At 38.2% G+C, this 26,338-nt stretch overlaps 2 protein-coding genes across 11 annotated transcripts in view; one reads left to right on the top strand and one right to left on the bottom strand.

The window, feature by feature from the left end:
* ABCA4 (ATP binding cassette subfamily A member 4) overlaps positions 1–17,233 on the top strand; it is a 66,111-nt gene extending 48,878 nt beyond the window's left edge. For 2 of the 3 annotated variants that reach the window (XM_052666400.1, XM_052666399.1), the window contains exons 33-49: positions 918–1,023; positions 1,132–1,206; positions 1,691–1,860; positions 2,777–2,954; positions 4,176–4,291; positions 6,767–6,914; positions 8,022–8,145; positions 8,862–8,991; positions 9,901–10,021; positions 10,842–10,904; positions 11,025–11,131; positions 12,129–12,270; positions 13,381–13,515; positions 14,854–14,957; positions 15,041–15,133; positions 15,276–15,525; positions 16,434–17,233. In XM_052666400.1, the coding sequence (XP_052522360.1) occupies positions 918–1,023; positions 1,132–1,206; positions 1,691–1,860; positions 2,777–2,954; positions 4,176–4,291; positions 6,767–6,914; positions 8,022–8,145; positions 8,862–8,991; positions 9,901–10,021; positions 10,842–10,904; positions 11,025–11,131; positions 12,129–12,270; positions 13,381–13,515; positions 14,854–14,957; positions 15,041–15,133; positions 15,276–15,525; positions 16,434–16,556 (2,185 nt within the window). In that variant the 3' untranslated portion in view covers positions 16,557–17,233. Of the gene's footprint in view, positions 1–917; positions 1,024–1,131; positions 1,207–1,690; positions 1,861–2,776; positions 2,955–4,175; positions 4,292–6,766; positions 6,915–8,021; positions 8,146–8,861; positions 8,992–9,900; positions 10,022–10,841; positions 10,905–11,024; positions 11,132–12,128; positions 12,330–13,380; positions 13,516–14,853; positions 14,958–15,040; positions 15,134–15,275; positions 15,526–16,433 lie in introns of those variants that run through there. The other variant, XM_052666401.1, reaches the window with a different exon arrangement.
* Positions 11,130–26,338, bottom strand: part of TECR (trans-2,3-enoyl-CoA reductase) — a 28,789-nt gene continuing 13,580 nt past the window's right edge. For 5 of the 8 annotated variants that reach the window (XM_052666428.1, XM_052666425.1, XM_052666426.1 and 2 more), the window contains 7 exons: positions 26,188–26,293; positions 22,079–22,151; positions 21,947–21,990; positions 20,532–20,589; positions 19,710–19,798; positions 18,982–19,027; positions 17,358–18,864 (listed from right to left, as the gene is read on the bottom strand). In XM_052666428.1, coding sequence (XP_052522388.1) covers positions 18,737–18,864; positions 18,982–19,027; positions 19,710–19,798; positions 20,532–20,589; positions 21,947–21,990; positions 22,079–22,151; positions 26,188–26,293 — 544 coding nt within the window. In that variant the 3' untranslated portion in view covers positions 17,358–18,736. Of the gene's footprint in view, positions 11,334–17,357; positions 18,865–18,981; positions 19,109–19,709; positions 19,799–20,531; positions 20,590–21,946; positions 21,991–22,078; positions 22,152–26,187; positions 26,294–26,338 lie in introns of those variants that run through there. The other 3 variants (XM_052666429.1, XR_008202332.1, XM_052666430.1) reach the window with 3 other exon arrangements.

The following is a 26,338-nucleotide window of genomic DNA, read 5'->3' as shown; positions in this document are numbered from 1 at the left end:
CACACAATGGAGTCGTCACAATTTTATTATCTACAAGGTTTGACTAGTGGAATTTGAGTGATGAAAGTTACAATACAGTACAGCACTTCTTTGTGTGAGTGCTCTGATGAGCCTCTTTCAAAGAGCAGCAGAAAAGAAAAGAAAAAAAAAGATCTGGAGCTGACAAATTCAGGCAGCAATCTGCCAAGTACAGAGGATTAGAAATGCAACTCCTTATTCCCTCTCAGAACATGTGCAGTAGTTATAAAACAAATTCCACTAGTGCTCCATGCTTCCATTAGAGCATTTAACCCCAATGTGATGATTACACTTGGAGATACTAAGCTTAGAAAAATGACTGATAAGTTTGAAGAACATAGGTTTTTCATCATCAGCAGGAATTCACTTCAAGGGTAGAAGCAGCTTCCTTCAGCAATTATCTCCTTGCTCATCTGCAAACATTACTTTCTATGGGTTTCAATTTTGATCAATATCATTCAATAGTATTTATTATTACAGAGTATAGGTTAACACCAGTATTGGTTAATACCTCTTCCTCTCAAGAGAGATGAAATTTTAACTGGAGGTCCATTCTGTCCTCAGTACTTGATGTTATCCAAGCAGTTATATTGTATGTTAATGATCTTGATCCAGAGAATTGTGAACTATAGACAGGATTTTTTTCCAAAGTATTCTATCTGAATAATGATTTTCTCAGGATCTCAACTTGAACCCCTTGTAAATGGATATAATAACTATTTGCAAGCAAGATCTAATACCGTATACAAGTTACTAGAAAAAGATTGGAGATTATTATATGTAAATTGTATCATGTATGTAAATAATCTTATATTAAAGGACTTTTTAGTATCCACATCAGTCTATGGAGTTTTGGGTCAGTGACGCAAATGGCTGATGTTGCTGTTTCTCTTTATTAGGTATGGAGGAATTTCTATAGGAGGAAAGCTTCCCATCCTTCATGTTTCTGGAGATGAAGTTGTCAATTTTTTAAGTAATCTGGGCCGAATGATGAATGTCACAGGAGTAAGATTTGTTTGGTCTCTTTACCCGAGAATTGTTACAAAGTTGGAAACCTTCAGCACTGGAATTCCCCTGGACAACTGGTCTTTAACCTTTTCATTTTTATTTTAGGGTCAAACTTCACTGGCTGCTGCTAAAGAGTTCTCTAATTTCCTTAAATACATGGAAACTGAAGATAATATTAAGGTATTTGCTGGAAAAAATCTGCAAACTTACTTTCTTGAGATAGACTTCAAATAATGAGATGGAATATTCCACCGTAATACTGATGGTGGAATTCTCAGATTTAAGAAGAGCTGAATTACTGTATTTATTATAACTAATAATAGTGTTAATGCATTTGCAGTTATTTCTAATGTGTTTTTGTTTTTTTTAACCCATATTCTTAGTACTTCTTACTACCCTAAGTACTTCTGAGTAGGACTGCTGAAGTTCTGCTGAACTTCAAAATTTCATCGAAATAACTTGGCAGTCGCGTGGCAGTCACTCTCCTGAAAGCACGGTATAGGAGCTCCTCCTGCTGGACTGTGCCCAGGAGCTGCCTGGTGCTAGAGTCTTCCCTGTTGACAGTTGCCACCAAAGTAAATAAAAGGCAGCCAGCTGCTCTCCTGCAGCTCAGGGTTAGTAGTGAAAGCTTCTTAAATGAATCTGTGCTTTTTGACTCTTTTAGGTGTGGTTTAACAATAAAGGCTGGCATGCTATGGTTAGTTTCCTTAACGTAGCCAATAACGCAGTCCTTAGAGCTAATCTGCGGACTGGCCAAGCCCCTGAGGAATATGGGATCACTGTTGTAAACCATCCTCTGAACCTCACTAAGGAACAGCTCTCTGAAGTCACTGTGTAAGTCTGACTGTATTTTGCTACTGTCTTTTACCCCTCTCTCTCCTGTCAGCTTACCACCGCCAGTGTGCTCGCACTCTGAGGAGGAATAGTTCAGATGATAGAACATGGAGTAATTTACTCAAAATTTTTCTCTAACCAAGAATTAGATATGCAATCCGTTCTTTTTTTCTCTAAATACTTATTTTCACCCAACGTAGGAGCTATGGCCATTGGTTATACGTGATTGCATGTTTCTACTGATTTCAAAGATTAAAGGTCAGATTCAGAAGTCTTTGTTCATGCTTTGAAGCTGATAAATCTCTTAGAGAAAAAATATAGAGATCATAAGAAAAAGGTGTCAAATTGTTTCTAAGTAACTACAAATAGGCAATAGTCAATAACCACTGTCTTGGTGCCAGTGTCAGCATACAGCCATAGTTGATAGAAAATGGCATTCTTAAGATATTACTTCCTTCTCAACATCTACTGTTAGGTTCAGAAGCCAATGAAAATGGAAATTTTTGCATTAGCACAGAGGCAAGATCTGTGCTTCATCTCACTTTGCAGTTTACCTCTTCGAGTACCTTTTCTCCTAGACCCCAAGCACTTCGGTTGTTATGCCTTATTGTCTACTTTGAGACACACCATTCAGGAAAGGCTGTCAAACTGATATATGTAGGAGCTGAAATTTTCCAGTGAGTGAAGACAATTAGAAAAAAACAAGACATGGTGTTGTCGTCATCCACATTTGTTAGCTACTGTCCTCAGTGCAGTATGGGAAGACACTAGCACATTTTGAAATTGAAAAAATCTTCTAGTTATCCAATAACTTTGTTACTTTCAGATCTTAAAATTTCTGCCGGTTTTCCCAAATCCTAATATAGCGTTAAGTTGCATTCCTTTGCTCACAGTCCCTTCTTGTGCTTTGTTGTAGGCTGACCACCTCAGTGGATGCTGTTGTTGCCATCTGTGTCATTTTTGCCATGTCCTTTATTCCAGCTAGTTTTGTTTTATACCTGATTCAAGAACGTGTGACAAAAGCCAAGCATCTCCAGTTTGTTAGTGGTGTCAGCCCTGCTATCTACTGGCTAACGAACTTCATGTGGGACATAGTGAGTAACCGCTAATCGCATTTTGTAATTGCAGCATTAACTAGGAAATAATCAGTAAATTAATTCGAATTAAATAAGTGCAACTTTACATACCAGGGAGAGCCTTTGCCAGAATATAGTCACAGACCCTACCCTCTGTTAGTGTTTGAAGATATACAAGATATCTAAGGAGATTGATCAGCTGCTGGAACGATAGCTGGAAGACAGACAAAATGCTCTAGGGTGTCTAAAATAATGTGGATGTATTTGTTCAAGCCATTGAATCACATTCATTGTGTTGTTTCAAAAGGATTTAGAGCACAGGCCCAGACATGTTTAAACAAGGGTCAGATATCCTCTTATTATTCCTCAGGCCTCTTGAAGGAATAAGTTCTTTGCCTGCTGGAGGCATAGCAAAAGAGCTTGTGTTATGGTTATGGTTTTTCAGCAAAGATGGAGCCCAAGGGCTTATCCAGTAAGAAAAGCATGAACATAGGAGAGGAGAGAAGAAAAGACGAGAAGAGAGAAATTTTTGAAATGCCCCAAACTTTCTGGGTTTTAGAAAGTGTTTTTTGATGAGAAGATAAAGCAAAACATGAATGTATTAAATGAGGGGAAAGAAGCAGATCTCTGAGTTTCTTAATCCTGCTGGTCACAGGAACATCCCTTCAGTCAGGAATTCAGCTTGGTCATGGCCCTTGACAGCATAGTGCAAAGTTATTGGAGTTAGCAGTTCTGTGCAGTGCTGCCTTTCAGTATTCGTGGGGAGCTCTGTGTATTGCAGTAGTCCAACACTACTAATGCTGAACAGAGAAATTGAGGAGAGTGTTGGCCAAGCACCGTTCAGTTTAGCTTCATTCCAGGAATGTGGCTCAAGTTACTAGCTTTTTCTTTCCTATACAGCTTTTACATCACCAGAAATCACATCTCCTTGCATACTCACTGCCTTTTTCTGTGGGCAGCCTGCCAGCAGGACCTTGAAACAATCAAACGAACGTGTTTTATTTTTGATGTACAATCTGATAAAAGATGTAAAATGTAGAAAGATGTAGAAAGATTACAGAAAAATGTAAAGTGCTGCCAGAGGCCTGTTGAGCCACAAGCCTGAGCATCTAATCCGTCTTGCTAATTCCAGTTTTCCTCAATACAAAATCCTTTGAGAATAATTTATAGGATCTGGATACTTTTGTAAATCTCCTCAGGTCCTACACACTGATCTTCATTCACTCTGTGATGTGGCAGGTGAATTATGCAGTGAGTGCTGGATTGGTTGTGGTTATATTCATTGGATTCAAGAAGAAAGCATACACTTCTCGGACTAACCTCCCTGTGTTTGTTGCCTTGCTGCTTCTGTATGGGTGAGTCTTCATGGTGTTTTTTTGCACATGGAGCCCTATCTTTCACATGGAAATGATTTTGTGTTGTTGAACTTGGTACTTAGTGAAATCCAGCTTTGAGAAATAAAATTGAGTTTGTACAATGTAGGAGAGACCTGAATTCTGTTCCCTATTCAGGTTATTTATGCTCTTTGTCTGATCATGTGCCTTAAAAAGAGTTTCATCATGGCTTCACAGAACTTTTCATGATTTCATGTTATCCTTTTAGGAAACTAAATTTGTTCATTTGTGGTGCTTTAACCTAGCTGCAGTAGGTAGCTAAACACCATGGCACTCTTTCACTCCCGTCCTCAAAAGGACAGGAGAAGAAAATATGCTGAATAAAGCTTGGTGGGCTGAGATAGTGACAGGGGTATCACTCACCAAGTAGTGTCACAAGAAAAATAGAACAGTGAAAACTTAAAGCAAACAAAAAGCATCTTCCCCTCATCCCCCCTCTCCTTTCTCCTGCCCCCCAAATACACAGGGGGGAATGGGGAATAGGGGCTGCAGTCAGCCCCGAACACTTTGTCCTGGTCAGTCTCTGCCCCTGCTTCATGTGATGTCCCTCCTGCGGGATGCTATTCTTCCCAAACTGATCCTGTGTGGGCTTCCCACAGGCTGCAGCTGTCCAAGCACTGCTTTAAGATGACTCTGTACCATGGGCCCATCCTTCAGGAGCGTGCTGCTCTAGCACATGTCCCTGCAGTCAGCAGCTCCCCCAGCCCTCCTGCCCCTACCTCTGGCTGCTGCCAACGGGCTTTAGTTCCAGCCCTGGGCTGCTCCTGCAGGGGCTCTCCATGGGCTGTACCTACTTCAGGGCACAACCACTGCTGCACTGGGGTCTTCTCCTTGGCTGCACGTGGAGATCAGTTCTGTGCAGTGCCCATGACTGCAGGCAACAACCTGCTTCTCCATGGGCTTTTCCTGGGCTCCAGGGAGCTTCTGCTCCACAGCAGGAGCAACTCCTGCCCTCCTCTTACACTGACCTTACTGACTGCATGGCAGTTTTATTCTCTCACTCCTTTCTCCCGGTTGCTGTTGCCCAGTAGTTTTCCCTTTCTTAAATCTGCTCTTCCAGAGGCACACCCAGTGTTGCTTGTCGCTCAGTTCTGGCCAGCAGTGGGTCCAGTTTGGAGTTGCCTGGAGTTGGCTCTGGTCTGACATGGAGCTGAACCCAAATCTGCAGCTCCAGCTTTTAAAACTTGGTCTTGTAAACCTGATACATCATCTTGCTCCTTTCTGTTATGTATATTATGCTTATTTCCTTCAACAACAGGCAGTACTAAAATATTTACCAGTATTTTATCCAAAGGCAAACGGTACTAAAACATCAACTTTTTTTTCTTCGAAGGAACATTTCTGTTGTCAAAATAGTGTTTTATAAGACTGACTGGAATTTACTTCCTCTATAATTTAATTAGTGATTGTATGTCTTTATTAGATCATTTTCCTTCTAGCTTTGTAGTAGGGTAATTGGAAAAAAAACCATAATATCTGTCTCTGGAGCTGAAAAAGAATTTAAACTTTTCACATCTTCCTGTATATGTCACAAATCAAATTGTAGAGGCCACAGGTCTTTTCTGGACATAGTACCTTAATTTTCTGAAGTTTTTATATTCTTTGAATAATAGTCCTGAGAAAATGCAAAGCTTTATTCAATCTCTGTAAAACAGTCAATGTTAAATGCTATTAGAATATTCATTTGCTTCATTATGTCTTTTTAAAGTTCAGTGATAGTATCTTTAGTAAGTTTTACGTGGTTATGTGTTTTGTATGTGTGTTTGTTTTCTAAATACTGTAATTTGTGGACACTTGAATTAGCCTCTCATATTATGAAGCCTCTATCAAGATGGAAAACATAATCACGTAGCAGTGACTTCAGTAATAATTTCACAATTCACTATTCAAAATAAAATTCTAAAAAAGGCAAGTAAATTCAGAGTCCTGCATCAGCCTTTGTCTCCAGCCATTGTCACAATGGGAAATTTAGGATCATTCTTTCTAATGATGTGTATGTTGTCCCAGTAGCCAAATCGGTCAGGTTGATTGCTGCTGAGAATTGTGATTTTATTCCAGTAGCATACTGTTACGTGTTTGCTGTGTCTCAGAAATAATGGTACAGGAAGCTCCTGCTTTTCCATTTTATCCCTTGTTTCTTCCACTAAGTGTACAGTCCATTGAGGTATGCAAAGATATTTGGGGTGATAATGACTTACTAGCATTGTTTCTCAATTTTAACTATCTGTTGCCTTACACTTTAACAGCAAACAAGACTAAGCAGAAAAAGCTTTGTGTCTAGTAGCAAGGGAAAACATATTGTATTGGGACCTCTGGTTGATTATAACATTTCATTACACTTGAGATGAGAACTAAGCTCATCATTTTGTTTTTATTAGACCAGCTGACATAATACTGAGAAGCAGATATCATAGTATTTCTATCTTTTGCATGCAGGTGGGCAGTAATTCCCATGATGTACCCTGCTTCTTCTTTCTTCAGTGTCCCTAGCACTGCATATGTTGCATTGTCTTGCATTAATCTCTTTGTGGGGATCAACAGCAGTGCTATTACATTTATTCTGGAGTTATTTGAAAATAACCCGGTAAGAAATATTTTTGTTGTGACATGGTTTTAAAAAGCTGTTCAAGGGGTGTCCAAACGTAACCATCTCTAGTTGTCTTTTTCAACCTTGTCATTCTTCTGGTATTAAATGAATGAATGAGGAACATGCTGAGTTATGTCAGGAACGGGTGAGCAAAATAATCCAGGGAAGTGAACCTCAAGGCAATGGGTACTTTGGGCAAGCAACCATCCACATGCGTGAGGAATGACACTGAGGTAGCACTTAGCTCTGCTAGCCAAGTACAATAGATTGAAGGTGGTAGTTCTTAGAAAGGAGAAGAAACCAGTTTATAAAACAGTTAGCTTGTATGCACTACTACTGCCTTTATAGCTGCTGATACTTTTACTCTGAGGTTGAGTCATCTATAGATGACTGCAGTCCTATTAGCTGTCATTATCGATGATGCATTTTCAGATGTGTGCTGATCAAGCATTATTTTTATCAGGAAGAAAAAAAACACATCTTTATTCAATTGGAGTCATGGTATCAAGGACCAATTTTACATTACTTTCTATCTTTGCTGTTCTTGCATTTTCTGTCCTGGGCAACATGGGGTTCAGTCTAATGCCAATCTGTCTGGAGGACAGTAGGCAAGTATTATCTCAGGGAACACATCTCCAGTGAAGCAGTGACAGAAATAACTGCCCTTCTCTGGAATCGATGGTGCAGTTAGATTGATGCAAGTACTTTTACTGTTTTGAGTATTTCCACATTCCAACAAAGTCTACTGTTATGTGCAGACACTGGTGCTTCTCAAGATTATGAGAGTCCTGATTATGACAATAAATACAGATGATATGGAAGTACCACACTTGTTGCTCATAGTTCCTGCTTTGATTGCTGACACTAGACTTACATGTTGCCTCAGCAAAATAGAAGGATATTTCATTACAAAGAGTAACTTTTCTCCCCACTGTAAATTTTTCAGAAGCACCTTGCCTGGTGCAGTGTGTTCTGTTCTGCCACTGATAGATGTGGAGCAAACCATTTCTCTGACATGAAAAAATAACTTTTCACTTCTTTTTACACGTTTCCTCAAAGAAATCTTCTTTGAATTGCTAACTATATTGCTTCTGTTTCCTATAGACTTTGCTGAAATTTAACAAAACTTTGAAAAATGTGCTAATTGTCTTCCCACACTTTTGCCTGGGCCGTGGCCTCATCGACTTGGCCATAAACCAGGCTGTGAGTGAAGTATATGCCAGGTTTGGTAAGTAAGATATAATAACCAACAAAGTACCAGTGGTATCTGGCCTGACCTTGAGTGAAATGGCTGGAACTGTTTTGGAACATTAGTGGTTGTTTCTAAAATCCTTCTCTTTCACATGATCAGGTGTTTGAGTATGAAAGTTCAGCCTCCCTAAAGGAATCACAGCTGATAATGTTGCCAGAACTTTAGGGCCTGACTAGTGGTCTGTATTGAAAGTTAAACTATTTGTTCAGTGCCAGACTTGTGTATTTTCGTAATTTCTCCTGAAGTCTCTAGATTATCACATCTAGGATATATAATTTCATTTCATTTGAAGACTTAAGTGGACCTCATTAATATTTAAAGTAAATGTTCTTCAAATGCATTCTTAGGGCTGTTTCCTTATACCAATTTCTTTACCAAGAGCATAATGATACAGCAATTTTTTTCTCCACCCAGAAAATATTTTTCATGTAATCCATGCAGATTTTGCATTATGTAATACATGTGTATTCATATATATTCAGAGAGCCTATGTTCATTTTTACTCTCACAGTGGCACAGTGGTTTCTTAAGAATCTGTATTTATTGATGCAATGAAAAAATGGTAGACTTTGACTGATAGTGATTAAAAATTAGATTTTCTTCCTAAATTAATGTGTTCACACCTTCTGTTCTGATGAGCAATGCTTTTTCAGCAGTATTTAATTGCTTTCTGGTACTTCACCTCTCCAAAGGTGAGGAGCATGTTTCCAATCCTTTTCAGTGGGACTTTGTTGGGAAGAACCTGGTTGCCATGGCTGTTCAAGGAATTGCATTCTTCTTTCTGAATCTCCTTATGCAGCACCAATTATTCCCCTCAAGATGGTATGTCTGAAAGTCTGTGTTAATGTTTCTTCATTAGCAGGATGAGCACCTTCGTTGTTCTGTATGCTTCTATTGTCTTTTGCTTTCTTTTCCTCTAATTTTTTTTACAGCTTCTATAGCTTTATTCTGTTGATTCATCTGATTTCATCTTATTTGTTGATATTTGCTATTTGTCTTGCTTTATCTATGCTTCTTTTTCTGCATTGCTTTAGCAGAAATAAGAGTATATTTATACAGCTTACTAAATAAATATGTTTTCTTGAACTAAGACTTCTGTGTGAATTGCATGATTCTAATGGTGAGATTACACAATTACTTGGAAAGCTTGTAGTTTCCTAATCACTGGCATAGTACTAGCCTGACATACCAAGACTGGCATTCTAGCCTATTGCAAGAACAGTCACAGCCAGGGTACTATTCAAGCTTCCCCTATCTGCTTTACAAAGCTGCTTCTGTTTGAACGAAAATAGCTGCCTGCCAAGTGTGTGTTGATTATTCACTGCTGTTGGGGATTCCCAATAGGAGTACTAGTTATAATTCTGAAAATATTGTCTTACAAGGAAGTCTACTCAAAAGATACATGTAAAATCTGTTAGTAAGTACTGAAGAGCTGTCAAATAGAAAAAGCGATGGCTTAGAGGCAGGTTATGTCATATCAGTGACTGGCAATGCTATTCTCATTTGAACAAGCAATTTCATCCCTTTTTAGTATTAAGGGCCTAACTTTCAAAGGCCAGGCATTGCTCCAGCAGCAGGAATTCTCCAGTGAATGTTACAATATGACATTTCAATCTCACTGCTCTCACCAGACAGAATTTTGCCAACTGACTAGCTCTTGTTTCACACTGCTATTGTAGCTATACTCAGATCAACTCATTGTTTCTTCATAATTGATTCTTACTTTTCCAGGTTTGTTGAGATTGACAAGTCGCCCATTGTTGGTGAAGATGAGGATGTTGCAGAAGAAAGAAAAAGAATTCTGAATGGGGGGAACAAAACAAATATCTTAGAATTACAGGAATTGACCAAGGTACTATTTTGAGAAGAATGAAATAAATGAATCCTGTGTAAGTTGACTTGTTCATAATGTGTTTCAGCTGTGGATTTGGATGGTATTGTTTCCAAAATTAACCTTGTGTCCTGGAAAATAAGAAACGTTTTAGAAGTCAGGGCTTGATATGTTATTTGACTATTTCCTTTCAACAGAGATCAAACCTGAGGAAGGTCCAGCAAGGACAGTGAACTCTCTTGCTTAAGTTATTTTACCTCACATCATCCATCCTGACGTATTTACAGAATGTGCATTTCTGAATGTGCATCTTTTCTGCAGTGCTTTTTTATCCTTTGGTGATTTTCAATCTCAGGTTAACCATTTAGTTGCTTTCATACTGGGGACTAGTGTAATCAGTAATTTATCTTCTTTCCAGACATTGAAGGTAGGTAATCAGTGCCATCAGAATACATGTAAGCCTGAGCTACAGAAGTACAAAGATTGCCCACGTTGTTGGGATCTCATGAATAAAGAACTGAAGTGTCATTCTTCAAACTATTGTGTTGTATTGTATGAAGTTGGAGATACTTTGTACCAGCAATGCATCAGGTCTGTCTCCTAGTGCTAAAGTTATGAAGTAAAAAGGCTCAAGAAAGGAAAAGTTGTATTTTTAGGGATTATTATAAATTTATTTAAATGAATGCCTGACCTTGTTCATGCTTGCTCTTCTTAAAATTTTATTTAGTTGCTCTTTTACTTTTGTACTGGTTCCATAGTTGCCTCAACCCAATAGCATTGAACTAAAAAATTCAGAAAATTGTCTTTGCTGCAAAAATCTTGATTGTTTTTGTCAATTTAGATTTATGCAGGTAAGCATAAGCCAGCAGTGGACAGACTCTGTGTTGGCATCCGTCCTGGAGAGGTAAGTTGGTCATTATCACTACATGAATCATTCAGGGATCAGTTCTAATTGCATGCTCCTGTTGATTTATAAATTGGAAACACTAAATAATGGGATTTAATTTTTTTAAAAAAAATTCAGTGCTTTGGTCTTTTGGGAGTGAATGGTGCTGGCAAAACAACAACATTCAAAATGCTGACAGGAGACACTGAAGTGACATCTGGAGATGCTGTTGTTGCCGGCAATAGGTGAGTACCTTAAACAAAACGAACAAAGCAAAACACTAATAAACAAAACAAAAAGCCCTGTGACAATCTACTTACCAGGGTTAACTCATAGTCTGAATGACTCAGCAGCTCCTTTCCTGTTACATGACATTGAAAGAGACCACACCAGCACTTCACACCTTCAGCACTGTGTTGTAAAATCTGTGGATGAGCTGTAAGAATGCTAGAAACAGGATAAGGTAATCAAATCTAACAGCAGAGGCTCTCAAATAGAAGATAGCCTATCCAACAGAGTATTTTATCTGAGCTTTGGGAATTTTATCTGGCTGCTTCTTGCTGCTTTTAACTGCTTTGTTTATACAATGCTGGCATAATGCCGTAAGTAATCACTACTTCGAGATTTGGTATTTATTTATGTCAGTTTATTTCTAGGCTGGATGTCTTGGTTTCTTAGGTGTCACTAGAGTTTGACTATCCATTGTGATTTGAACGCATAGCTATTTTGTTGCCAGGACATGGTTCTGGGCAACTTGCTGCATTTTACCCTGCTTGAGCAGGCTGAGAGGACAAGGTGATCTCCAGAAGTTCCCACCAATCTCAGCTATTCTGTGATTCTGTTCTTCTCTTATCTTGTCCTATGACTACTGCCAGCAAACATTGCTAGCTGTGTGTCTTACATGACTTCTCATGGTGACTACACTTCATGATGAAAATTCCTGATTTTCAAATCTCAAAAAAACCCTCTACATTTCCAAAAAAAAAAAAAAAAGAAATATCTATCGAGAACTTCTCTTTACATTGGTTTATACTTAAACAGTGAGTTTGTACTCTTAACCAAGACTTATTAGACTTAGAAGAGAATATATTCCTTGCTATACTGTACAGACATCTTTTAGTAGGATCTTCTGGGGAGAATTAATTTCCCTTAGAAGTGTTTTGTCCCAGAAAACAGAGATTTTATTTAAACTGTCTTAAAGCTAGTATTATAGATACCATATTATTTTATTTATTTCTCCAGTGTATTGACTCATATCTCTAATGTTCATCAAAACATGGGATACTGCCCTCAGTTTGATGCCCTTGATGACCTGCTCACAGGACGAGAACATCTCTATTTATATGCTCGCTTGCGGGGTGTTCCAGCAGAGGAAATCAAGAGGGTAAAACCTTCTTGTTTCTCATCTGTACATGGTTACAGTGAATGTCTGTGATGATTCTGGTGAGTTCACCTCATGTCAAAGGCCAAATTTTCCAAATTGAGCTTGCCTTTCTTTATGTTGAAGTCTTGAGAGTGGTTCTTGTCATTTGGAATTTAGTACAAGAATGCACTACCAAATCCAGGATCTTGATACTTGAAATACTCCCCATCTGGAGTACTGTGTCCACGCCAGAAAGATGCAGAGCTCTTGAAAGGGGTCCAGAGGAGGGCCACTATGATGATCAGGGGGCTGGACCATCTCTCTTGTGAAGAAAGGCTGAGGGAACAAGGCTTGTTTAGCTTGGAAAAGCCTCCAGGGGGACCTCACTGTATCCTTCCAGTACTTAAAGGGAGCATATAAACAGAAGAAGGAACAACTGTTTACATGGATTGATAGTGATAGCACAAGGGGGAATGGATTTAAACTAAGACGGGAGATTTAGGTTAGATATTAGGAGGAAGTTTTTCACACAGAGGGTGGTGATGCAGTGGAACAGGTTGCTCAGAGAGGTTGTGGATGCCCCATCACTGGAGGCATTCAAGGCCAGGCTGGACGTGGCTCTGGGCAGCCTGGTCTGGTGGTTGGCGACCCTGCACATAGTAAGGGGGTTGAAACTACATGACCATACATACGTGAAGTATGGGTATTTTTCAACCCAGGCCATTCTACGATTCTATGGAAAACTGCAGAGCCAATTCTGGAAGGCTAAGGATGCAACTGCTATGACTCAAAACTGATACAGTTACTGATACAGATACAGTTTTGTTCTCATCTTTGAAGTTATTCATGTATGAGAAAGAAAACATAGAGAAGGTTCCAGATGAAAAATAATGTACGTTCTTGCACAGATGAGTATTCTGCAGCTGATGCTGGAGTATGGCTTTACTTCAAGAGATTAGAATTCCCCTCATCATCATAGCTTTTTGGACCACAGCTCCAGTTCTAAAAAAAAAAAAAAAAAAAAAAAAAAAAAATCCAAAGGTTTGCCCATTTTCTGCCAGAAGAGGGATGTATCAATAATCCAGGCTGCTGTGGGTTAGCTCTGTGTGAAAAAGATGTTTTTTCTCATAGGTTGCTGAATGGGGCATCCAGAAGCTGGGACTTCCTATGTATGCTGACCAGCTGGCTGGTACCTACAGTGGTGGCAACAAGCGCAAGCTCTCCACTGCCATTGCACTGATAGGCTGCCCTCCACTCATCTTGCTTGTAAGTGTCACAGTAATAGAACTCTGTGATATTTCAGTATGAAATCTCATAAAACTACATGCTGGAGAGCTACAGGGATGTTTACGATAGTTCTTGCAAGCTCCTTTCTGCCTCTATGTATGTCTACTTCAGTGTAGTCTTCAGTTCTTAAATATTAGGAGTAGACTAGAATGAGTAAGTGTGTTTCGGATGGAACCTAATTTTTATAAGAGAGATTTTCAATAAGGAAAGGTTTGGTATTAAAATATATAATTCAGAAAAATCTGAGTTTAAATCCATGATTGGTTTCAGCCTGTCTTTTCTTGTCAAAGTGTACCCAGTCATGTAAATGATGACTGGTTCAGCCTGGAGAAGAGAAGGCTTTGGGGAGACCTCATTGTGACCTTTCACTGCTTAAATGAGCTTAAACAGGAGGGAGAACAACTTTTTGCAAGGTTGGATAGTGACAGGACTAGGGGAATGGTTTTAAAGTAAAAGAGGGGAGAATTAAGTTAGTTGTTAGGAAGAAATCTTTTACTCAGGGGGTGTTGAGGCACTGGTACGTGTTACTCAGAGAAGTTCTGGATGCCCCATCCCTGGAGGTGTTAGATAGAATGGGGCTCTGGGCAGCTTTGTCTGGTGTGGCAGAAGTGTTGGAACCAGATGGTCTTTAAGACTCCTTCCAACACAAGGCATTCGATGCTTCTGTGATCTTACTACATACACCTTGCTGCTTTTTCCAGCAGAACAGAGGAAGATAGCTACCTTTTCACAACCTTTATTATCTTTGAAATGAACTACACAAATTTAGAATAAACTATACAAAAGGTAAAATGTAGTTCTCATCAAGTAATATGAATTATGATAATTGCATTTCTCAAAGGCAATTGTAAATGCAGTTGCTACAAAAATTCATCAGAATTCCATTTATTTTTATTTTGGGTTTTGAATCTTTTGGTAACAGAGTTACATTTGATAAAGGCTTACATTTTTGATAGCTAAGACCGTGGACTTTGGTCTGCCTTTGTTATAATGGTCAGTGCAATTCTTTCCTTGTTGGGAAAGGAATAGGCCTCTGTTGGGCCCTATACAGATAGCACTGTATTCTTACCTGACAGATTGCTTGTGTTTGGTTCCTTACTGCTTTGTGCCAAGAAGTGCATTACTACCAATTCACTTATACACTTGTCAGGGTGTGCTTATGTGTTCCCAAGGCACAGATTCCAGTAGGGAAGCAGTGATAAGCTAGAACCCAAATGTGCAAGATTAATTTTAATGATTTCCTTTCTAAATGTTTTCTTTTTTTTTTTTTTTTTTTCTGCTACTCTGAATCTGGCTGTCTTAACATTCACATTTCAGGATGAACCAACTACTGGAATGGACCCTCAGTCTCGGCGCCTTCTGTGGGATTCTATTGTCAGCGTGCTCAGAGATGGACGAGCTGTAGTTCTAACTTCACACAGGTATAGAGTTGGAATTCAAATCCCAGAGCAGCTGACATTTGTCTGCTGGTTCTATCTCAAATATCCATTCTCTGTTTTGAAAGTATGGAAGAATGTGAAGCTCTCTGTACTCGTCTGGCCATCATGGTAAAAGGTACCTTCAAATGTCTGGGCACAATTCAGCAGCTAAAATACAAGTAAGTTGAATATATTGTAGTGTTTTTAATGGGTAAACCTAATATGTGTGGCATGAACCATTCTTAATAGAGCAAACCAATCTGAAGAGCTGTTGTGAAATTATCTCTTCGTCCAATTTCCAAATCTGTACATGTTTCACAGGTTTGGAGATGGCTACATTGTCACACTGAAAATCAAGGCTCCTAAGACTGGGCTGCCTCCAGATCTAAGTCGTGCTGAACAGTTCATACGCATAAACTTTCCAGGGAGTTTACAGAGAGAGAAACACTACAACATGCTGCAGTATCAAATTTGCTCCTCTTCTCTGGCTAAGATTTTTCGGTTAATAATCTCCAATAAGGAAAACTTGTATATTGAAGAATATTCTGTCTCTCAAACAACATTAGATCAGGTGAGTAAAAAATAAATCATCCATGAGAAACTCTCTTGGGCAATGCAATGACAGTGTAAACAACTGAAGGATCAAACTGCTTACAGTAGAGAATTGTCTTGAACCTCTTTCTCAGACAAAATTCCCAGGCCCCTCATCAAGGAGGGTGGATCAGATAAGAAATCTGTAAATAATTCCCTTCATGAATTAGGTGCTGACTGAAAGCTGCTGTGCCAGCATTTTGCAGGTGCCAGAGTTCACACAAATCTATTCTGTCAGGAGCAGAGGCTAAAGCTTCCTGAGCTGGAAATGATCTAATATTTCTTTCAATTTTATTTTGTATAAGAGATTTGGGTTGTGTTGTCTGAGATGCTGATAGAGATATGGTGTTATCTGGGTAAACACTTTTTTCTCTCCATTGCAATTATTATGCAAAAGCAATTAGATACATAGAGCCTGAAAAAAAACTGGGACTCTTGGCAATACCCAGTCAATCTCTGAAGGATATTCACCGCATTGCCTGCTTTCCTGAGTAGCTAATGATTCACATAGATGAAGCTAGCATTGGTGAGGGTGCTGGAGAGACATTTTGGCTGCCTTACAGCTTCCTACTGAACTACTATCCCCTCTTCCTCATCACCACCAAGCTCAATTATATTGCACAAGGCCATGTAAACCATCTCCCGCTGAAGACAAAATAGGATCTTAGTTGCAAGTCACTGCATCCAAAGAAGGGAAGTTGCAAGGAAATTTATCAAAATAAAGGAGGAATGAATAGTCCCTGCTGATGCCCTGTGTTTCAGTTCTGAGTACTTATTTTTGGATTCTCCTTTCCCTCTCTTCCTTGCAGAGGCCAAGAAGATACAAATGTATAGAGACATTCTACTAGCTAATCTCAGTTGATGTCGTTGTCTTCTTTCTTCACGTAGGTTTTTGTGAACTTTGCTAAGCAGCAGGTGGAGGATGAGGAAATTCCTTTGCATCCTCGTGCAGCTGGATCGAACCAAGAAACAAAGGTGTCTCCTGCTTCACAGCAGCAGGCAGTTGCATAGACTATTCCGACAGTCACTAGCATTTAGTGTGCCATACCAGAGGGATGAAAAGGTAAAAGAAAGGCTTCCATGCCCAGTATTATTCTGACTTTCTGTAACTTTCTGAGAAGAGTGCTTATAAGTCCCTAGCAATGGCAAACTTCTGCTGCTCTACCAGGAATATTACATACAACACATGCTGAAAGCATCTAAAGAAAAGCAGGTACTTGTTCCAGGAAAAAAAATCTTTCTCTAATGTAAATTATAAAAGAATAGAAGCTTCATTCCTCCTCGTTGACATGTAAAGAGAATTAAAAAGAGCCAGTCCTTTCCAGCCAGTAGGATTTTCTTGGTTAACTCTTATTTTTCATTCTTGCCGGTGGAAACAAACTTGTCTCAATAAGAATGGGAAGAATTCATTCCCATCTCAGATCAAGGCAAGAAGTTTGCTTAATGAAAATGACCTAATACTCACTGATCTTCAAGTTCAGAAAAGGAAGCAGAGTATCAAATTGGGATTTAAACAAAATAGTACATCTAAACCAGCCAAACAAGACCAAACTTTTCTTCTTTCCTTTGACTGGACCTCAAGTGGGTATAAAGTGTGAATAGAGTATGATTTCTCTGTGCTCAGAAAGTTTCAGCCTGCTTGTACTCCATGATGGGAAATCATTTGCCATTTAGCTCTTTTCTCTGGTTCACCATTGAACTAATATAAAATAACAGTATTGCAAGCAGATTCACAATTACGTATTGTTTCACTTATCTAAGAAATTATTTCATTTTTAAAAAAAAAGAACTCCAACACGTGCTATACAGAAATAAAAGGTGGGTCACGTATTTTGCTTTTTTAGTTTTTTGTTCAATTTATATAGGTCTTACTTGATGCAAGGACATTCTTCCTTTGTACTTTACAAATAATTATGAAATTTTGGCAACCAGCTGTAATCTTCCTCTTTTGCCATCGCTATTTCAATTGAATTCAAAACATAGTCTAGAATTTATTGTAGATTTCACTCTTACAAACAGTTGCAAAATCTTTCTATACATCCATTATAATAAATAAATTAATCATGAAACAAAACAGTATCTACACATTTTCTTCATATTCTGAAACAGTTTCTTCAAAATATCATTCAGATATATTGCAGTCATAATTTTATATTTTTTTTACTAGATTTGCACAAAACCCAACTAAATCCCACTGAACATCTTGTGAAAAAGAAAACACAGGAAGTTCAGAATGTCTGGATTTTTCTCCTTGGCTCTGAAAATAGGAAGGGAACTACCATTCTGAATGTTAGCAGTACTTTATGTATTCACAAAGTACACTGAAATTATTCAGAGAATTCTGACAAAAAATACAAGGTTAAATGTCCTCTAGGATCTTTTAGAATATGTTAAGGACTTATTATATGAAACAGGCCAAATATCATGGATATGGCATAGATCAGATACTGTGAACCTTATTTGTCAGTATGCAATTTACTAATTAAAAATATTAAAAACAAAACAGGATAAACACCCCTATATATTCAAAGGATGGATGTTAAATCCACAAATTCCTCTTTCTTTAGATCTAATTGGCAAATTATAGCTTAGACCCAAAGCAGGTATTTGAGAGACTGCCCAATTCATTATTCCAGGAGCCATTCATTTTCTTTGGTAATGTTGTTTGTCACAAAGTACCTGCCTCCAGGCAGAACACTCTCTTTTTCAAGTCAAAGAAGGCAAAACATGCAACTGTCTTCAGGCCAGCTGGCCATACTGTATGAGTTGAGCTTTCTTGTAGTTGGCTGCTGTGTCCTCATTCCAATGTATTTATGTCACAGTCTTGCAGAATGCCACTGCTAAATTTGGAGCTGCTTTTCAGAACAAGCTTATCAGTATCTCTGATGTATCAATCTAAATACACTAGTGCACAGAAATCTCAGTCAATCAGGTTGCAGTAGAGCTATACGGGCTTTTGGCTACCAGCTCTGCAATGAAGCCTTATTTTTTGAAGGTGCTTCTGAATTGAAGAATTCTTGAATATAAGGAAGTATAGTTTTCAAGTGTATTGTTTCCCACAGCAGTGGAGAGTTAGCATACACCAGAATCACTTCAATTAATTCAATTATTTGGCAGGAGATTTATGAATAAGAAAAATCCATGAGCTTTTTCTTCTTGAAGTTCCATGCAGTATTGAAACCAAACTTTTCTTACAATAAAAAAGGAATAATTGGCATTCGAACACTTGGATAATCCTTGAATTCTCGTAGGTAGGTATAGTGTTTATCCTTTGCCCAGATTGTCATCTGAATGAAGCAAAGCAAGGTGAACAGCCCCACTAGGAGGAAGGGGAAAAGAAAAGAAACAAAACAAAACAAAACACTTAATTGTCAGAGAAGGTACAAACTCTCACTGCTGACAATACTTCAGTTAGAAGTACCAAAACATTGCTCACCTGGAACACATTGAGTCATGATAGTGAAACTGATCCATGTCCCCACCTGTTTTGGCCAAGGAAATTTAAAATATTTCTGATGACAGCATTTGCATTTATGTCTCTATTGATCAAATACAACCTTGTCCTAGTATAGGTAAATAAAAAAGCCAAGGTCAGCCATATCAATTTCTATTGTTATTAGCTTTTAACCAAAATGTGAACAATGCTTTGTTATCACAAACAAATGCTTTATGTTTGCGTTCATAGTTAATATGACAATTGTGTAAGCATTACCACATAGCTTCATTTCATTTTCCCTACCTAATTCGCATTTGTCATTCATTCATCAATACTAGAAACAGTAACTTTGTGTAGTCAACTGTATAACCAAAGAAAATGAAGAGTAAGACCTGGAAGGTATTGACTCATAGTGTGGTAGAGCAAAAGGGAGAAGCAGGGGTATCTTCTATTTAACTGTGCACTATTTTCTTGTACACTGCGATATTCCTGGGGCCACATATATTTTAAATCCACAAGATGCCCCAATCTCTTTTCTGAAACTTATCCTCAGTGTCAATTCCCCTATTCCTCTCTGCAACATTTTCACTGCTTCAAAGTGCATCTGCATCTTGTCTAGTGGCTACACTAAAGCTCAGGCTGAACTGTTTCAGAGTTTAACATTCCAAAAGAAATGAAGACATATCCAGGAAAGTTAAAATGCTAGCATTTTGTTTCAAAATACGTACCTCATAGGTATAGTTAGGGCAAGATACAAAGAAAAACAGCCATGTGAAAGGATTCTTTGTTGGATACGGGATCTTACGAGTTTTGGACCCTATAGATTAGAAAACAAATCACAAAATGTTTACACTCCTGGGCATATTATCTCCAACAAAGACAAGCCAAACCTGCCTACTCTTCTGTCTTATCACTGTCAGAGGGACAAGCAGGATGGCGAAAACAAGATGTTCTCTGGACCCACCTGAAGGAACAAGGTAACTGTGAGGAAATGCTCTGGGCATTAGAAAGACATTTACATAATCCTTTGGGTTGCAGTCACACCCATAAAATTGCCTCAAGTATGTTTTATGTTAGAAGTTAAAGGTGTTCTTCAGTTGTCAGAGGATTGGATTTTAGTAGTCACAGTTGTTATCCATTGTTCAGTTAGTGAGCAAGGAGCTTTAGACTGCATAAAGATTTTTTGCTCCTCTGTAGAGGTCAGTTAAGTAACTTTCCCCTTGCACACCGAAGCATAACTTATACCACCATTACTATTTCCCTCTGCACTACCAATGTAAATAATACAGCTGATCACCTCAGCATAATCTGGCTGTAACCAAGAAAAATTACATGAGATAAGTGTTTTTTGACAGTCTCTTTTTGGATTTCTTGCACTGTGTGATCTCCCTTAGTATCCAATCTTTATAGTGCAGAACAACCTGATTTTCCAGCACAATCAGAAGAGTAGGTATCAGCACCCTACGGGATCAGTCAGTTCTTTTATGAGGCAGAATAATTGTGGAAGTACTGAACAGCTGCGCAGAAGGAAAAAAGTATGCAATTTTTACCATCTCTCCGGAGGTCACTAAGTGCAACGTGAATGGAAAAATTTCCAGCTTCACATAGCTGCAAGAAAAGGTATGACAGTTAAAAACATTCTTCTCTTCTACACACTCCTCTTTCTTTTGTTATTTCCAGGGGAACTTAAAAACAATATAAAGTAAGTTAGAGTCTGTTGTAAACACAATGAAAAATGGGAGTTAATGTGTTGCAAATTGCCAGGATACTATGCTATGTTACACATGAGTTTTACCAACAAATGTAGATTCACTATCCAAAAGATAATTTACTTCTCATGCAGTCTCCATGAGATCTAAAGGCAATAAACCAAATAAAAGCAAATCCAGGAACTACTGCTTTGTCTTTTGGCTAGTCTCTTTAAAAACGCCAGAAAACTTCATTTGGATAGTTTTGGTTTCTCAGAAGTCATCAAAATCCCAAGGATTGGACTCAAAAGAAGTTTTCTTCTCTGGAGTATAATCAATCTGAATCATAAAATGTAATTGACCCAGCTTTCTCCACTGGTTTTAAATAATGCTTCCCCAGTCAACTATGTGGAAAGGGTATTGGAATAACCCATTTACGTAATTATGGATCGTATCTTCAGTATCTGTGCTGCATCTATTAAAACTAACAGCTGGTGGTCAGACCTGAGTGCTATTGCAAACTGTATATATTCGTGTAGCCTCTTTATAAAATGGGACTAGTTTACTACCTCACAGAAATTTCATACTGGGAAGATGCTTTGAGAGCCTCTGGTAACTGAGCATTGGTTTCTCAAAGCAGGTGAACAGCTGATGTTTCAAATGAATTAGGCATAAGTGGGAAAAATTGGTACATCTTTATTGGCTACACTACGCAACTGTGGAAATGTTCCTAGGAACTGTGAGGATGATCAGACAGTGTCTTAAGAACTTTGTTTCATAAAAAAAATCCTTACAAGGCTTAAAATGCCCCTGCAACACCTACTTCCCCTTGCTCCATCTGCTGCAAGTGGTTGCATCTAAAGGAACATCTTCCCCTAGAAGTAAGCAATGTACTGTTTTAGTTGGCCAGTTTTCTAAATTTTATGACCTGTTCTGATTCTTAACACTCAATAAATATTTCACAAGACAAACTCAGTGGCTTTTAACACTGTCACAGACTGATCATGCCAGGATTCTTTTAGTGACTGGAGATCATCCCAACAGATCAATAACCCATTCTAGTCTTAGAATAGATACTTAATCAGAATCTTCCTTTGTGTACAAGATCACGTTAAAATGTGACAGATGTGTCTTCTCTACATGCAGGTGGGCAGCTATAGTTTGTCCCAAGTATTCTAGCTTAAAGTATCTGTTTATCCTACCCATTCTTCCACTTACACAACATAATAAATAAACCAGCAAGTTTTAGAATTTTATAAAAAGAGCAATAGACCTACCAGAAACATGATCACAGCAAAATTAATCTGTTTTTTCCCATAAGCTATAAAACAAAATGTTTACATGTGATTAGCTATAAAATACAACCAGTGAAGGACTTAAATCATACTGAGAGCTGTAATGCTACTTACAAGGAGGAGTGTAAAGAGGATGATTGATGTAATAAGCAAGCCAAGCTGCAAATCCCCAGTAATATAAACAGTTCTGAAAAACAGGTAATTTTTCTTTGTTTTAGTATCATCTTGGAAAGAATTCACTGTGAGGACCACAGATAACATTATCAATTGGACTGATCCTCCAAGTTGCTGATAATACAACAAGAAGTGATGATACTGGGTGTGGTAAGGCAGGCGCAAACAGGAAATGAGCTCATAGGGTAAGATTTCCTCAAATATTCTTGGAGCTGTTAAGTTTATAAATGATTTTAGAAAGTATTAATCTACTTTTGGAAACAGATTTCTTTGTCTCACAAGCCATCCAAAGATGATGTGTCATGTAGGCTTTATGTTAAAGGGAGACTTGTTTTATTAACCCTTTAGACTCATAAAACCTTATTTTGCCAATGCTCTCTCTTCCCTGCTTATTTCTTTGTATTGTCCAATTCCTTGACATTTTTCTTCTCCTTTGTCCCGTCGAGGCTTTTCTCCTTCAATGTTTTAACTTTTCTTTCCTTAAATCATCACACATGACTTTTCCTTCTGCCCCTTTTACTGTGGTATCTTTACTTTGTTCCTTTTGGTGTTGTCTTGGCTTTCTGTGATCCAGCTTCCATAGAGCTCTCACTTCACTGATTCGTTCCTGGCCAATTCCAGAGGTTATTCAGCAGCTTTATCCATTAAAAAACAAAAGCAAAAACCCTTATTGAAAACTGCCTTCTCTACCTGTTGTTTAGTTTTCCTAGTCTTCCTCCTGTGGCTCTTCTTATGATACTCACTCTTTCTCTAGTATCTTGATGACAGATTATCTTTTTCTTCTTCCTATATTTGTTGGTAGGAGGAAAGGCCTTTCTTGTCCTATTCCTCCTTTTTCTCTATGCTTTCAACTAAAGGTGCCGTTCTTGACAACTCATAAATTTGCCTCCTGTTGGTTGAGATTTGTTTTCCTTTATCAAACCCATTTCTCCATTTTTTATGCTTTAGGTGTGTTTGATTATTACCTAGACATCTACGAAAGCAAAATTGAACCCTTTACTTTTCTTCCCCAGTTTATATTCTTCTCTCATGAGTAAAACTATGATCCCCTCGCTCTGCTGATGCTTTTTCCTTAGCCTTTCAATAGGTTCACATCCCTTAGACATTTCTAGATCTTCTTTTTCCTTCACAGCTTTCCATTCCTGCTCACATAGACAAATTCTTACCAAGGCTGCAGTCTTTCATGTCCTGGCCGTTTAAACTCTTTTTTTTTTGGCTTTGAATTTTGCAGTCTATCGATCTTGTAAATAGCAGAACTGCATTTCTAGGAATAATACCCCCAAAAGTGATCACCTCAGCGTCTGCAACCCACACTGAGTGCAAAGTGACAGTGTGTTTTTCTCAAAATGCTAGTGATGGGCAACCCCGCTCCCTATCCCCATCAGACATTCTGTTACAAACCAGTTTCTTTCCAGAATTAAGTGAACCACTGAAGTGACCAGTGACCTCAGACAAAATCCTCCCTTAGGATTTGTAGTTCAAACTAATTACTTCTTGCTCTGGGATTATGTATTAATAAATAACTAATGAGAAAGAGCAAACTATTAACTAATGATTACAGATCAGGCGGGACGAGAAGGGAGAGACTAAGTAGCTTCCCTGTGATTACCTCCTCTTTTTTTTTTTATCCAGGAAAAGGAGCGGAGCTGGAGAACAGACTCCAGTGACGATCAGTCTAGTCAGCGTCCTATCCATAAATTACTGCTTCCGTCCTAATGCTCGTTTCATGTGACATCATCCTCAGTGTATTAGCTGCTGTACAAAGTTCGGTGAAAGCACTTTCCTGTAATCTTGGAATGGCAATTTATGAGAAATCTCCCTATAACTTCAGGCTTGGCACAAGATGGGTCATATGGCAATGGATTTTTTGTAAAGTATAATTAAGTGAGTGATCATGGCTCAGCTCCCAGAAATACATGCTGTAATTAAACTGAACAAATACTAGTCATCCAAAGAACACGATTTACCACAAGAATTAAAAGTTTTATCTCAATTATAACAAAAAGAGCTTTAAAGATGAGTGGAATCTGCCACCCTTAGCACTAACACTGCATGTAATAAGATGTCACTAGAAGCCTTACTGCTCATACAAAAGTCTCCAGTGAGATTCACATAGAAACAGCATGGTACGTGCAGACTTAATTCATTAGAAAGAAGAGAATTTTTTCTGTGCATCTTTTTTATTCCAGGTAAATAAAAAACCATCAGGTCCAGATATTGCTAAGATCCCATAAATAAACTATTCTTAAGTTTTAAAACTTCCAGTTAGGAATTTTGTTTTTTCTCCTCCAATTTATCATTATTCCTATAGTGATCAAAACTATTTCTTATTATCTTGCCTATGTTTACTCATAGCCAGTGTGTACCCTTTTGTTTGTCTCATTATATTGTCTCCTGGTTTAAATGGAATTTCTTTAGCTCTAGCATATTCTTTCCTCCAGATAAGATCATAGGAAGCAACAATATTCTGTCTTTTTACCCTTTTTTAACCTTTGAGGAATTCCACTGCTCAACTACTATTGAAGGTCTGACTGAACCTCTTCTGGCACAACCACTGTCATCTTCCCTTTAGTTAGTTCCTTTATCACCACACATTTTTTGTATTATTCCCTATTTTACTGAGACATTTGCTAAATCCAAGTAAGGCAGATATTCTATCTTGACATTGCCTAGAATATCATCTTAGAATTATACTGTGGAAGTGTAGCATGAACCGCTTGTGTGGTGAGCCCTTGCTGCATTTTACTGCATCATTTATTTCATTTGACAAAAAAAGGATGAAAATCACAAATCATATCAATTCTTGTCTCAGGTCTCTGCTTATTGAAACTGAAGTGTCTCCTTTTAAACATAGCATTCTGTTTTGCTTTGGAAATAAGCATTTGCTTTGTGGGTGATTATACACTTAAAGTAAGAAGCTTTGGCTACCATCTGTGTGCGAGAGAAAGAAGGGAAGAGGATGTGATTTTTTTTATTTTTTTTTTGACTGATGGAATTCTAAAGTAATACCATCAAAGTCAAGGAAATTATAGAAGTAAATCAAATCCAGGCAGTGTTAAGCAGGGAGAAGAACTGTGAGCAACTTTACAGATGAAAGAAAGTACCACCAACCTGAAAAGGAGGAAAAGTAAATGTGATCAGAATGACTGGATACAAATGACATTTTGTTTGGTCTGAAGAGGATTCTTTCTGGGATCCACTGGCTCAACTTTCTCATTCCATGTAGAAAGCATGAAGTTATTGCCAGAATTACCAGAGCCACTGCAAAGCTCTAAGTTAGCCATGATGTAAAGTTTAAACAGCCTGGAGTATCACTGCCATAATTCAGAGTCCAAGGGATTGTCTAAATACAAAATATTAACTACTCAAATGGTGATGCTGTAGTAGGCGCTTTTGTTCTCCCGAGTATAAAGAGTACGTTTGAATAGCAGGTCATATGTTGCTAACATTTTTGAAAAACCACAGCCCATGCATAAGCGTGCAGCTCTGTAGAATACTAAGAAATAGGGGATCTGTATCTTGATGGCTGCCTTATGCCACAGCAGCACTGACAACATCAGGGGGTGCACCTGAGTGAGAAGAAAACACAGGACAACCAGGCTACTTTGCAGTGGAACAACAAAAGGTAAATTAATAGTTGCTTATCGACAAAGGTAGTATTAGGTGGGAAGAAGTATTGTGACTTTTAAAAATGGTTTTAAAGCAACAAACTTCTCAGTGTTGTACCTATCTGTACCACCTTAAATGTCAACTTTGTTACTAAAGTCTTCACACCCAGAGAGCTAGCTGAGTACAACAAAAGGATTGCTGAAAGTTTCAAATTAGAAAAGAGCAATGAGAAAACTATAATGTGAATAACTGTACAGCAACATGTGGGTTATACAGAGTGGCATTAAGAAATCTTCTGAAGGAACTACAGATTCATGGGTAGGATTTGCTGCACATTACTAAAAAAGCCACATCCAAAAAAATCTGTGCTGCAGAGGCAGAGAATAGGTTGGCTAGCTTGGATTTGTAAGGGGCTACGGATAGATTCTGTCACAATTTACCTTCACAATATTCCTCAGTGGCATAGTCCCATGGGAGAACCGATGAACAAATATTGTTTCAATCAACCTTTTGATGTAGTGGAAAGAATGGCAGATACATGCCAAGCTAGAAACAGCAAGACAAAAGCATTTAAGAGTGCTTAAAAAAACG

Source organism: Tympanuchus pallidicinctus, unplaced genomic scaffold (assembly GCF_026119805.1).
Source record: "Tympanuchus pallidicinctus isolate F22 unplaced genomic scaffold, pur_lepc_1.0 scaffold7, whole genome shotgun sequence".
NCBI lineage: Eukaryota > Metazoa > Chordata > Aves > Galliformes > Phasianidae > Tympanuchus > Tympanuchus pallidicinctus.
This window is presented reverse-complemented; position numbering and strand designations above follow the sequence as displayed.